The following is a 15,054-nucleotide window of genomic DNA, read 5'->3' on the forward strand; positions in this document are numbered from 1 at the left end:
CATCAGAAGCGGATATTGCTCCCCGATCGCTCTCGAACCATGCCCCACTCTCCTTATCTCTAAGACTGAATGCCACCCAACCTAGGACATCGTGCTGGCGCCTTAGAGACTCCCTGCTTCAGTCCCCAGTTACTGCCAAATCTCTCTGTAAAGTAATTGCAGACTATCTCCCATATAACGATATCAGGGAGACACCCTTGGCATCTGTTTGGGAAGCTCTGGAACTGGTAGTGCGGGCAGAAACTTATAGCTATCTCCGTGACAGAGAACCGCCATCGCGGAAGCAAACAACAGAGCTGAGAGAGACCGGTTTTGGAACTCGAGGCTATCCACAAGTGGACTGGGGCTCCTCGATTATGGTGCGCCTTAAACAAATTTTACCTTGGGAGTAAATGCTGCTGGTGCACATAGCCGCCGCAGCACAATCCACTCTGGATCTGTGATACGCACTGGACCATCTACAAAGGTCTGTTCGGAGATGGAGATAGCATCAGCTATTTATGGTTCCCTGTATTTTTTCTCTGATGGCCTCAGTGGGGATCCCTTGGGTTTTCTCCACAGTGTCGTCCTTACCTCACTTCAAGACATAGAGGCTGAGGCTCTGTAACAACCCATACAAATAGAAGACATGATTCTGACCATCTCTCGCTTAACAGTGAAGTGGCAAGGGCTCAATGGTTTTAGCACACAATTTTAAAAGGTTTTACCTGTCTCTACAACTCCATTGTTGATTCGGGCTCATCCTATGACTCAATGTTGGAGGCTGCTATTTCGGTAATATCAGAACCAGGCAAGGGTCCGGCCCTCTGTGGGTCGTATAGACCTATCTCTCTCTTGAACAGAGATGCAAAGTATTCACCAGTGTCTTAGCACACCACCTGAACCTACTAATGGCAGTCCTGGCTTAGCTTGACCAGCCGGGATTCATACCCGCGCGCCAGTGCAGTGATAACACCAAATGCCTTCTGTACCTTCTAGACAAAATATATAGGTCACGGAAAGAGGCACTGCTACTCTCTATTGATGCAGAGAAGGCATTCAGCTGTGTTCACTGGCCCTACCTCTTTGAGACACTGAGGAAATTTGGCCTTGTTGACAAGTTTTGCAGATGGGTCAGAAGCATCTCTTGTGCCCCCTGAGCTTCAGTGAGGGTCAATGGTGTATCGTCCTCTCCCTTCCCTATACAACGGGCCACATGTCAAGATTGCCCATTGTCCCCTCTTCTTTTTGCTTTATACATGGAGCCTTTGGCACAACGGTTGAGGGGCAATACGGCCATTGCGGGGACTTCCATTGGAGGTGATCGTCATCTCGTCAGCCTCTATGATGAGGAGGTCATTCTATAAATCACTGACCCGGTGTCCTCGCTTCCCGCACTGGTTGCAGTGCTCCAGACCTTTGGGGAGGTCTTGAGATTTAAAGTAAATGTACAGAAATCCCAGATTTTGAACTTCTCCATCACTCCCCCACACAGAATATCCTATGCTCCAGGTTTCCCTTCGAATGGGCGACTGACTCCATACCCTACTTGGGTATTACACTGGCCCAGACTCTCGCCAAAACCTTGGCTTCCAACGATGACACCCTTGACTCTCAGATATGTAGGAAACTGTGTGCATGGAGCAGTCTCCGCCTCTCTTGGATGGGTAGGATAGCGGTAGTTAAAATGACCATCCTACCGCATATACTTTACTTGCTCCAGACCCTCCCTCTAACCCCTCCGCACAATGCCCCTCCCTCCCTCCAATTGGACAGCAACAAATTCTTGTGGGACAGTAAAAACCCCACCTTCATAAACACTTACTTTACTGCTCGAAGCGAGACGGTGGTCTGGCGGTTTCTATGATACTCCGGTACTACCAAGCTACACAACTAAAATTCCTGGTGGAATGGAACAGTCCGCCCTCTGAAAAACACTGGTCCTTCATGGATCAAGCAGTCGCTGGTTCCAACATATGGAAAGAAGTCTGTCTGCCACATAAACAGAGCTTGGGGCCTCCATTCCTTCCCAGTGATGAGCTCCACACTCAAAGTATGGGACTTCATAGCGCTCAGGGCAGGTCTCACAACTTTCCCCTCCCCATGATCCACATTTTAGCTAACCCAGACTTCAACCTGGGGATGGAACCAGAAATGTTTTAGCATTGGGGCGAAGGGGGTTGAAAATTAATGGCATGCCTCTTTGATATACAAGGGCTTCTTCCCTAGGATCAGTTCAAAGCTGATTATTCCTTAGCAGATTCCGACTGCATACAATATTTACAATTACGACATTGAGAACGGGCAGGGGGCAAGGCAACCCATGACCTTTTTATGAGAAATGGATACTCTTTAAAAAAGGACGACATGCGCCTCATAACTGAACTATGCGATATACTATGCAAAGAGTCATCCCTGGCTAAATCCAAACGGCAGTTCAGATGGGAGGCAGAGCTGGGGCAAGCCCTTTCTTCTAAGGAGTGGGATGATATCTTTTACAGAGTATATCACACAGAACATAATATGGCCAGCTATTATACCGCCAATAAAATTGGCTCTTACTAGTACCTGACCCCAGCAAGGGTGCTCAAAAGTATGCTGATAGGGGTGCGAGGATACTGTGACGCGATCTACCTTCTATTACATAGTCCGAAACTCACTCGTTGCAGGGATTAAATAGTGACTGAAATTGACTTTAACACTTCAATCCCCAGGGTCCCAGCCTATACTATCTTTGGACTACCAAACCCCTTGACTTATCCGCCACACTCTAACCGGGGAGGCAAATGGGCCTAGCCTTGGGGGTGGCTCATCAGGTGATTCTATAACTCTGGGGCGCTGATAAGACTCCCAATCACACCTCCTGGCTACACAAACTCTGGTTTATCCTGGGGTTGGAGGAATTGTCCTGGTCAGTGGAATCGAGCTGCACCTCTTATCCTGACATGTGGCCACCCTTTATTCAAATTCTTTCCTCCGAGTTCTGAGATTGGACATGCCCAGCCTACTGACGGCTGCTTCGCTTAATCCCCTACGAGATCCCCACAGATAGCTAGGCGCCACGCAGAATCATACCATCTTCCCTTCCTTATACCATGCCATATTGTGAGGCCAACATTACCGACCATGTATTTATGGAGATTTGGGAGGTAGGGCGTTGTTTGACTGGTTATTCTGTGTTTACTTAAAATTGCCTGACTAAGGCTGCTGTTCCAAGGGTTGTAGGCGGAAATCTGTGATAAGAGCTCTTTATGTTTTATTGACCGCTGCCGGCCTTTGGTGTAGGCAAACAGCTGTGAATTGTCCTGACTGGGCATTAATAAACAGAATTGTTCCATAGGTTTAGCTATGGTAACCCTAATTTACAAACAAAGCAAATCACTGGAGGAATGTGCCTGCATACAGGCCTATCTACACCTGACTAATGAGGGTGAAGATGCTGGCAAAGGTCCTGGCAAGTTAGATGTACAACATTCTAGATAAGTTAATTCACCCTGTGTGGCTGTCTGACCAGGGCATAAACTTTGAGGAAGCCTGCTGTAATTTTGTCATTAGACACTGAAAAGGATTTTGGTTCCGCTGAATGGCTTTATTTAATACTCACCTTAGGGAAATGGGGTTAGGCCCGGGGTTCCCATGGTGAATCTGACTGTTAACTAGTCCGGAGGGAAACGTGCGGTTTAATGGCATACCCTCACATATTTCAGCTGGGGCGAGGCACTAAACCGGGCTGCCAATGTTACCGTTCTTGTTTGCCCTGGAGACAGAGCCCCTGGCCTTGTGCCTATGAGGTGATGCCCAAATTAGCAGCCTATTGTGGGAATGAAGATGGGAGATCCAGTCTCTCGCATTTCATATACACAAATGATCTGCTTTTGCTGCCCAAATTCTGAATTCTTCAGATTATGAACACTATTAGGGACTCTGATCATATACATACTGACAGACTGGCTACCTCCAAAAGGTATTGTGTGCCCTTTAAAAAAAAAATGAAACCACTAATGCTTGCTCAATCTTCTTCAAAATACTCCACACATGGTCCCAGAGGAGTATTTCTGGAAAATGTAAGGTGGGCGGAGGACCTTGCAATTAGACAGAGGTCCAACTAGAATGGTATACGACAGGGAAATAGCACTGGTTGGTAGGTATAGTAGATAAGTATGTCTGGTAGGTAGGTATGGTAGGCAGTTATGGTTGGGTACATATGATACGTTGATGGTAAACTTAGGTATGATAGTGCATATAATAATATATTTAAAAGCTTGCATTAATATAGTATGTTCTAGACTTCTAGCTCACAAACTCATAGCACTGTTAAGAAGCACACCTTTTGCTTGCAGATACGTTTTTTTTTATACAAGATGCTGCCATTTTTTTTTTAAACGTGTTACAAATCATAGCATAAATAATAAAAACTACAGTTGTGCAGAAAAAAATGGTTTATTTAGAAAATTATAAACCTGGGCTTAATAATAGTAATAGTAGTTTGCTGAATAGGATGCATTAACATAGTAAGGCTACACTCACAAAGAATTGTGGGAAAAAAAGTAGCCAGAAGAAGCAGTTTCTATTGAAGTGTTGAACTTAAAAGATATTACACAGTAGGCACGTTTGACAATTAACTAGTATTTTCACTGCATCATTAAGAAAGTGTATGTGCACGCTCGTCTTGACAAAACAAACAAAACATGTAAATCCAACATGTTACCATAACAAGAAAGTAACATAAATGAACATGCAAGTGAGATCAGTGAAGAAAAAAGACTCACTTGCCTGAAAATGGACGACTGCCACCTCTCCTCTGTCCTCTTCATGTCTCTGGTCTGGCAGCAGGAAGCAGCAAGAAGCACCTGGTGTCCTATGCTCTCCTGAGCCAAACACAATGCTGCAATGCAGTGTTGTGATTGGTCTGAGTGCCGTGGTTCGGTGCTCACATGGAGAAGGGGAGGCTGGCATGTTCCTCACCAGGCTGTGCATTACAGCCTGATGGGGAAGATGTAAAGTGCACATGACTGTTTGGCTGGCCCAAGAGGGCCAGGCAAGTAGTTGTGCGCTGTTAGGGAGTGCAAACCACTCCTCCCACTGTTCTGGCTTGGCCCGCCTCACCCCGAGAGCCACTGACTGCAATAGGAAAACTAAAATGATAACAACAATACATTATAATTTTTGTTTTCCTTTTGAGCAGTGGGGCGATGCTCCTCCGCCTTAGGGGAGGAGCCGCCACCCTGGTAATTGTAGCGTTTGAGTGGCAAGTAAGTGAGGAATCACCTTTGGTAGGAACTGTTGGTTTGTTCTCAATACGACTCTGTCCTTGTGTACTTGCAAATAAGTTTCCTGTGTTGCGTGCTGGTGGCTCACTAACCCTTCTTAGGGAGCGGATGGCTATCAGGAGTGCCTTGTTGAAGCTTAGGTGTTTGAGGTCAGTTTTGGGCATTGGCTAAAATGGACCAGACTCTAGATTTAGATTATATAATAGTGCAGGTATCGTTTGTAGTAGGGCTATCTTTCCCCCCCCCCCCATCGGAACCTCTTGAACCAGTTCTCTAAAGAAACTAGTATCTGTGATTCCTCTGTTGTAGGTGTATACGGCCGCAAGGTACATCTTTAGTGATGTGAATGGGAGTATCTTACTCTGTTAGTATGTCCCCTCAACCACAAACCTCAATGATCTTTTGTTCATTGGAACATGGAGTTATGTGTTTTTAAGGTTTATTTATAACCGTTTCAGTTGCCAAGTAGTCCACTGGCAGCAGGCATGGTATGACTTCCTGCAATGTTACAATCCTTAATTTTTGTGTCTTTATGAACTTGTCTAAGGTGCACAGAACTAGGATAGATCTGAAGGTGTTGTCCACCTTTGGTACCGCTCCTTGTCCCCTTTGCAGTCTTGGTGAATTTTCTATTGCATTTATGTTGATGAGATCCCTTACCTCCTGCATTAGGTGCACTCCTTCTTCCTAGCTGCACGGTCTTAACCTTGGCCTTATGTTCAGGAGATTTCTTAACAGTTCTATGCAATATGCATGCTTTATTATGTTTAAAATTCACTTCATGGAGGTGATCTTTTGCCATTCTCTGAGAAATTCCCCAATTCTGCCCCCTATTGGTATTCGGTTTAGGTGGGCCAATGACACAGACTTATTTTGAAGTGTGTGTCATTCTTCTTTGTGGGGTACCTCTGTCCCTGCCTCGAAAGAGCTGTCTCTGCAAGCTGGGGTACTGCCACTGTGGTGTTTCAGGTGGAGTGAGGGGGAAGGTTACTGTGTGAAACTGTGGTGGGCAATTGGCTGGAAACCCACCCTTCCTACTGGTTTTCTTTGTTTTGTCTGTTCCCCTTGTAAGGCCCTCTGAACTGTAGAGCTCCCATCGCCTTGCTGTTTCGCTATCCTTTTTTATTTTTGTAGTGCCTCATCCACCTCCGTGCCGAAAAGAGGTACTCCCTTTGAGTGACATGTTCAGTACAGCTGACTGCTTAAAGCATCAGCCATGCAGGTCTCCTTAATATTGAGCCCCTGCACGGCTGTCTGCTGGCCGTGTTGGCAGCACCTAAGGATGATTTCAAGCAGGTTTTAGAAATGTCCTAGCCTTTCTCTGTTGTTGTGTCCTTGCTCTTGCTTGGTACTGCTGTGGGAGGTGCTGCATTAGCGCCTCTATTTATTCCACGTGCTGGTATTGAAAACAGTTTAGGAGGGCGTCCGAGTTGGCAATATGCCACTGTGTTTCAGATCTCTCTGTCTTTAAGTCCACCATCTTTCTCTTGCTTTCTTGGTCCAGGGGTTTGTGATAGTGTTCGCACACTTGCCCATCATTGCCAAGATGTTTGAGTCAGCTCCCACGTTATGTCTGCTATATGGTGGATCCTTTTACAAGTATAGATATTCTTTCTTCACTCTGGGTTTAGGGGGCTTTGTAGTGGTTAGCTATTTTAAGGTCTTCTCTGCCCTGGTCTAAGACACTTGTGAGCGCATGCGCGCTGGCTCTTCCTCTGTATTGATAATAGTGTCTCTAGCTAGAAGCAGGACTCTGTTTACTTCTCCTCCAGCTGCGTCCGCAGCCTTTTTTATTAGAGCACTGCACATGACGTCATCTAGTGGGAGGAAATTTGGTCTAATTGTGCTTGTTACTCTTCAAAGAGGATGTCCTCTTTTCTTCCTCTTGTGATTCGGGAGCAATTGGTGGCTCCAACTCTACCACTTCTGGTTCTCTCTCCGTCTGTGGTTTCAGGGAGATTCTAAATTCCTTCACGGATTTGTCGCAATCCCCTTTTTTTTTCTCTTCACAATGCTTCCACATTTTGGCTACAGTACATGAAATTTCTTATGTTTTTGCTTTCTCTCGATCACCAATGGTTTTGCTGTCAGCACAGCCTTCTGTTTCGACTCTGTCCCAACGTTTCTGCTCCTCCCTCTATTTTTTCGGTCTCCCCTTCTCCATTTCTACATCAGAGTTCTCTTCCTGTGCCAACTTCATGTTGGATACCTTCAATTGTGCCATGGTGAAGTGTGCACACTTTTGCTGTTCGCTTGCCTTCAGCGTCTCGGGCTGGACACTATGTGCGCCGTACAACCCTCTGTGTCACAATATTAGGGAGACACAGGCTGACGACCTAATGTGCAACATTTTGCGTATACTTATTGTAGCACTGTGGATAAAATATAAAGGGGGGTATGCTCCATTCATTACCTTCATTTTCAGACCATTGTGGTTGACGTGGATTCAGATGGTTGTGTTCCGATAGTGAAATATGTGCCTTCCCTCGGCATTGCTGTGTATCCAATGGTTTTCTTTCATTGTTTTCAGACGTTTTGCTCCTAAAAGTGAGTGAATATCTTTGAAAATCTTCTGTGTTCTAAATCTGCTTCCAAACCCAACGGCACAAAAATGAATCTGAAGATGGCAACCAAACAAATGGGCTTCCGGGGTGAGCCTCTGAGGTCACAGGAAAGGATCTGAAACACCAAATAGTCGATGCCGCCCAGCAAAACAAGCATGGGCATAGCCAATAGGTCTCGCCTTTGGGACCTTATAAGTGTTTAGCCATTGCAACAGTTGATGTTGTTGCACCAAGGATATTGTGTTGCATAACTAAATACTTGTAAGGTCCCAAAATTGAGACCTATTGGCTATGCCAATGCTTGCATTGCAATGCAAAGGTCTCGCATCACTGAAGGTTTGAGCTAATGGCGTTGCAAATAATAATGTTTATTAGCTTTTTTTTGGTTAACAAATATCCTAGCAGTCGCTTAAGTAAGGGTGCAGAACCTTGTGACCAACAGAGGTCCCTTTTCACCCCCACAGGGACACTCCGTAACAGCCTGTGGTCTGGCATCCTCTTCTTGCTTCGTGTATTTTATTTTATTGTTTAGGCTACTGCTGGAATATTTTTTTAACAAAAAAAAAGAACCTAACACATTAACATTTGGGCAATAAGCAGTAAGAAAACACTTCCCTTACACAACCGCAGATGTAAACTACCTTTTATGAGGTTTGTGAGATCTATCCATGTGGCTGGCATTGACTCGCAGGAAGTGGCACACCAAGGGCCAAGAAACTCCTGCCTTCAAGCTTAATTAAGGAAATCATTTAGAGGTTAGTGGATGGCCCAGTGACCAAAACTGCAAGCATTGATTCAGGAATCTACCAGCATTGCCAAAAAGACTTTTGAAAGGGACTCTAGCCAGGATCACGAGCCCATGAATTTTCTGAAGCAGCGATTTAGCATGGCTGAATTTTAAACTATATTATTAACGAGCTACAGGCAGGACAGGGAGGATTTAGAAAGTGCTAACAAAAGTGCTAGCCCAGCAAGGAATAAGCATCACTGTGCAAAGTATGATCAGATGGAGTGAACAGTCAGAGTTGTGCATCATTGAACGTAAGCAAAGGTCCTTACCACACCCACAGGGCAAATGAAAGCTCCCATGTCTTCATGACTAATCTCCTTACCCAAGCAGTTACTGCTTTCAGTACAACGTCCAGACACTGCTCCCACTGCCAGGGCTTTGAAGATGCTTCACGAGCAAGCAACAGTTGTTGACACTATTGAGGTCCTGCTGTGCATGAATCGTTGACGATTTCTAGAAAAAACAATAAGGTTCTAAAGCCACACCTCGCAGATGGTGCCGGTTTATAGCTCGCTGTGCTATATTGTGAGGGTTGCAGCTCAAGAATTGCAAGTAACAAAAGGATATATATCTCTGTCAAAAGCAGTAACCCACTGACTTTTCCACAGAAATACAACTTTGTGATTTGCATGATGAGGGCGGTAGTGCTTAGGGAGACCTACCAAAAAGTACAATTGAATGTGTTCTGAATCATAACTAGCGGTTCATTTTTACATTTTTCATACAGCTTTTCTTTTTTTAATAAAACTGTCTAATATTAGAGTTAATGTTGCATAAACTATGTGAATGTCGTCGACACTGTATTTCACCCCGGGGTTTTATTTGACCCCGGGGTTTTATTTGTCTAACATGCAATTGGCAGGACAGTTTATAAAAGTTCCTACGCAACTGCTCTGCTTCCCCAGTAGGGCAACGGGACACTGGTGACAACAGAAAGTGTAAGGCCTCGAGCGTTACAAAGACCAGGGAAACAAAGGGCGACAGTACTGACTGTAGTGAAGGGAAACAATGGCGCTTGAAATCGCAGTTAATTAAGGAGATGAGCCCCGCATGACATAAACCCGAAGTATTTCTTTCCTGTTTACGGTAGGCCACAAGCCTTTCATCTGTTCCCCTACCAAATGCTGACACAGCTACCTTTAAAGTAGGCCAGCTGCAGGATGCGCCATTCAGGGATTTTGCTCGCTGCTACAGAAGCAAAACAACAATAGTGGCCATATTGAAGTGGTAACCAAAGAACTTTCAGCAAACGGTTTACTGTGTAGTGACAGATGAATTTAGCCATTTCAATTGCTGATTTGCAATTTATTAAAAAGTGAGCGACTTTTTTCTTTCTGAATACTCATTAGCTATATGCATTTTCTTACAACGGACACTGTATATTGTAATTTATAACACGAGTGGGCCTTTTTGAAAGTTGTCACATGAGACACTTACAGGCACTACACGCCTGCTGCATTCTAGAATAGCAAATAAAACAAGAACGGTTCATCTGACGCCATAGTCCTGAAGAGCCACCTGGAAGCAGAGGAAGTTTACAGACCATCATTTATAAAACCGGGGAAGAAACACGGACGCGTGCAGGAAACAACAAAAAAAGAGATTGCCCAAACAAAAGAAATGCACTGAATGACGGGCGCATTGACGGGCGCGGCTTCTATTTAAGGGAAATGCTGTATTTGTGTGGGAAGGCGGATGCAGCTACGGGCGCCACCATTTTAAAGTACAGTTACCACACTTTCCTCCGTAGTCCAGCCACCCGCTGCTCGCCTTTCACCAGTTTCTGCAGAGCTCGGACAAGTGAATAATTTTATGTTCTGGCAGTCTACACTCTGATGGGGGATCATCATACGTGAAGCGCGGGTGCACCGCAAATATACGTTTGATGCTTGTACTGGAGCATTTGTGGGCGTAAGCATTTACAGGTGCAAAGCTACCATTTAAAAGAAGCGCTCGCGCCTCACGCTAAAAGTTTAAAAAATAAAAAAGCGTGCAGCACGAGCGCTTGGGAGAGCAGTCTGATCTTTTTCAAAGCACATACTCGTGCTTGTGGCGCGCCGCTGCGCACTCCCGCAAGGCGTATGCCGCTACAAGCACGAGTATGTGCTTTGAAAAAGAGCTGCACGACGGCTAATGGTCTCCTATGCAGCGCATGCTCGCTGCGTATGCGAGACCTAAAAATAGAAAAGGACAGAACAGAGAATTCTAGACCAAACCACTAGATGGCAGAATGATGCACAGCATGTAAATACAGAAAAGAGTCACACGAGGATCAGAGTTATCAAGCAGCATGGACCTTATATTAATTTACTGTTTTAAGTAGGAAAAGATAAATAGATTAACAGAAGTTAAATATATATTTAATTTCGAAAAATTAAAATGAAAAATAACAATTTTATTCTTACTTTGGTTCTCCAATCTTGACACCTGGGTGTTGGGTATATGTATGGGAGTGTGTGCTGGGAGCAGATTTGAAAGCCATGGGACAAATTGGACATTTGTAGAAAACTTCACAATGAGCACCTTGAATGTGAGCCTTAAGAGAAGGCACCTCTGAGTACACAACGTTGCAATGTACACATCTGCAAAAAGAAAAGAAACCACATAGTAATTGAAGCACTAATAAATATAATTAAACATCATATTTCAGTAATGTAAAAACTTACTAAGCAACTGTGGCAATGTAAAAGCAAATTTAATTTTAAGAACAGAAACAATTCAAGAGTACCAAAAAATAAAGCAACCAGCAAAGCATTGAAGGAAATGTCTTGTTACTTACCGGTAATCTTCATTACCCCGATTAGGGTCCTCCCCGTCCCAGTCCTAACAACGTGAAGCAGTCCTGCCTCCACCCAGCCAATCACAACGCCAGTATGTTTAAACTACATAAGCCCCGCCCACCTACCGCCATGCCTGTTATCAACAAGACTCCGACACAAAAACAGCGGGCGGGAGGGAGGGAGGGTCAAGGACTGGGACGACCCTAATCGGGGTAATGAAGATTACCGGTAAGTAACAAGATGTTACCCCCCTCATGGGTCCTCCCCGTCCCAGTCCTATCAACGTGAGAAACTCACAAGCAGAGAACCAATAAAATACACAGGACACCAGGGATCCATGCAGAGTACAAAACTTTAATCAATAAAAGATCAATGAACAAAAGCATTCAAGACGCCAACAGAAAAACTGTCAGCAGAGGCATGTAAAACATCAAGCCTATAATGTCGCACAAATGTGTGATGAGATTGCCAAGTGGCTACCCTACAAATCTCCTGGATAGAGACCCCCGCCGCCTCAGCCCAGGAAGCAGACACAGAACGCGTCAAACGACCCTGCACATGAGACAGAGGAGGCAAAGCCAAAGACTTGTAAGATTGGCAGACCGCCAAATGCACCCGCCGACTGATCGTGGAAGTGGAAACCTTCTTCCCTTTAGCCACACCCCCACAGGAGACAAACAGGGCAGGAGCAATCCAGAACCCCAGGGAACGTTGGAGAAAAATCGAGAGTCCTGCGAACATCCAAGGAAGGTGGAACAAGGGAATCCCCCTCAGCAGGCAAATGAGGAAGAATCACCTCCTGCTGCAAATGAAAACTTGAAGAAACCTTAGGCAGGAAGGCCGGATCAAGCTGTAAAATGACCCGACCCGGAAGAAACTGCAAATAAGGAAACAAAATGAGCAAGGCACCCAACTCACCCAACCGGCAAGCGAAGGTAATGGCCAACAAGAAAACCATCTTAGAGGACAGCCACAACAAATCTGCCTCCATCAAAGGCTCAAAAGGGGGCAACTGTAGACACCGCAAAACAGTAGGTAAATCCCAAGAAGGAACAAGAACAGGAGAAACCGGCAGAAGAAGCCGAAAACTCTGAAGAAGCCGACTAACCAAAAGGGCAACACCTTCCAAGGAGGCCCCAGGACCCCGACAAGCACGAACCGCCGCCCACTGAGCAGACAACGTGGAAGGGGAAAGGCCTTTCAAAAAACCATCTTGGATAAAGTCCAACATCGAAGTAGGAACCCCCAGTACAGGATCCACTCCATGAGAAGAACACCAAGAAACAAAAGAATCCCAATGACAAACATAGCACTTAAGGGTCGAAGGGCGGCGAGACAACTGGATGTCACGAGCCACCACAGACGAATAGCCCAAAGACTCCAACGTCAACCGCTCAAGAGCCAAGCCGTCAGCTGCAAACGACGAAGACAAGGCAGAGACAGGAGCGGAAACTGGACGAACAGAAAGGAAGCCGGACAAACCAACCCTCCGCCAGCCGCAACAGGAGAGGAAACCAAAGGCGGCGAGGCCAGAAAGGAGCAATCAACAGGACCGAAACCTTCTCCCCCCGAATCTTCTGCAGCACCCTCGGGAGGAGGGGAATGGGAGGGAATGCATACAGAAGACCCGCAGGCCAGGAAATCGAAATGTTGAAGATTGCATTAATCTCTTAGCATGAGCTGAAAGCCATTTTGTACTTGGCAGCCATTTTAGTTAGCTATGTGCTGGACATTTGCTGTTTCCCTCTCCCAGAGTCTTGCACATGCGCAGATGTGCTTAGCTAGTAGAGTGCACCTGTTCCTAGTATAGAACTGTCAGGCTGTTCTAACTGATGTCAGCAACTTATTACTCCTCCTACTTGTTGACTGTGCAGTTTCTGTATGACCATCTATGTGCATAACTCTTCTCATGTGTACTTGTACCGCCTTTTTCAGCCCCTGTGTGGGTATAAAAGGACCATGCTTCTTCTGTTCAGTGTGCTACTTCACTCAACACCGAAGGGTGCTGTGTGAATGTAGTTCCACCTCATGAGGTTTATTACACTTTGTATTTTCTATTCCAGTTTCTGTGCCAACTTCTTCCTATTGGTCTGAGGACTCTGTGCAGAGAAGGGCGAACTCCTTGCACTGGTAGGCCTAGCTGAGGTCACCATCAACAGAAAGAGCATCCACCGCCCAAGCCTGAGGACACAGTATCTCTGAACAAAACCGGGGAAGGAGAGAGTTGAGAGGAGACGCAAAAAGATCGATCCATGGAGTCCCGAACCGAAGGCAAAGGGACTGGAACAGAGGAAGCGAGAGATGGTACAGAACAGAAGATGGAAGGTTGCGGCTCAGAATGTCTGCATGAAAAATCAACTGTCCCGGAATGTACACCGCTCTCAAGGCCAACAGATGAGATTCCGCTCAAGCACATATCATGGAGGCCAAGATGTTCAGAGACGCGCACCTCGTCCCCCCCCCCCCCCTGACGGTTCAGGTAACAACGAGCCACCTGGTTGTCGGTACGAACCAACAGATTCGTCCCGAGGAGATGAACCTGAAAGAACTGCACCGCCTCCTAAATGGCTGCCAACTCCCGCCAGTTCGAGGAACGGTCGCCGTCCACCCGAGACCACCGACCCTTGGCCTCCAAGAACCCCAAAGTGGCCCCCCAACCCCAAAGACTGGCATCGGTCAACAAAAGGGGAGGAGGAAAACAAAACCGCAACCCCTTCTCCAGATTGGGAGTGCAAAGCCACCAGTCCAAGTCCGAACCAGAACAGGAGAGAGAGGAACCAGAGCCTCGTAATCCGCCCGGGAAGGGTCCCACCGAGCCAAAAGATGAGTCAACAACGACTTGAGATGGAGGCGAGCCCAAGGAATCAGAGCAGTGGTCGCAGCCATTAAACCCTGGACCTGCAACCAAACACAAGCCAGCGCAGAGGGACGACTCAACAGATCCCGCAACAGAGTCTGCAGGGAAAGGATCCAAACAGGAGGGAGAAACAACGCCCCCAGAGAGGTGTCGAACAGATCCACCAATGAACTGAAATCTCTGAATAGGATCCAAATGAGACTTGGCCAGATTCACCTTGAACCCCAGCTCCTGGAACAGGGACAACATAGCCTCCACTGCCAGAAGAGCCTGAGGAAAAGAGGAAGCAGAGACCAAACAATCATCAATATAGGGAAACAAGGAGAAACCCCAATGTTGCAAATCCACCACAGCAGGAGCCAATAACTTGGTAAAAGTCCTGGGAGCAGTGGAGAGGCCGAAACTGGAAATGCCTCCCCTGGACAGCAAACCTCAGGAACCGCTGAATGGCAGGATGGACCAGAACGTGAAAATAAGCGTCCTCTAAGTCCAGGGAAGCCAAAAAAAATCGCCCTCCTGGATGAGGGGAATGACGGTCTGTAACGTGACCATCCGAAAATGATCCAACCGCACCAATTTGTTCAGGGAACGGAGATTCAATATGGGGTGGAAGGAACCATCGGGCTTTGGAACCAGAAACAGATGGGAATAGAACCCCAGGCCCACTTCCTCCACTGGAACCAGCACCACAACCCCTTTCCTTAACAACATGGCGACGCCGGACAACATGGCAGATCGCCGTACTGGGTCTTTTGACAATGGGGTAACCAGAAAACAATCCAGAGGGGGAGGGCCCTGGAAGGGAATCTGGTAA

General features: G+C 46.3%; 1 protein-coding gene across 2 annotated transcripts in view; it reads right to left on the reverse strand.

The window, feature by feature from the left end:
• ZNF532 (zinc finger protein 532) overlaps nt 1-15,054 on the reverse strand; it is a 368,986-nt gene that overhangs the window by 78,939 nt on the left and 274,993 nt on the right. For both annotated transcript variants that reach the window (XM_085630431.1, XM_085630440.1), the window contains exon 5: nt 11,009-11,185. In XM_085630431.1, coding sequence (XP_085486557.1) covers nt 11,009-11,185 — 177 coding nt within the window. The remainder of the gene's footprint in view (nt 1-11,008; nt 11,186-15,054) is intronic.

Source organism: Triturus cristatus, chromosome 2_1 (assembly GCF_964204655.1).
Source record: "Triturus cristatus chromosome 2_1, aTriCri1.1, whole genome shotgun sequence".
Lineage (NCBI taxonomy): Eukaryota > Metazoa > Chordata > Amphibia > Caudata > Salamandridae > Triturus > Triturus cristatus.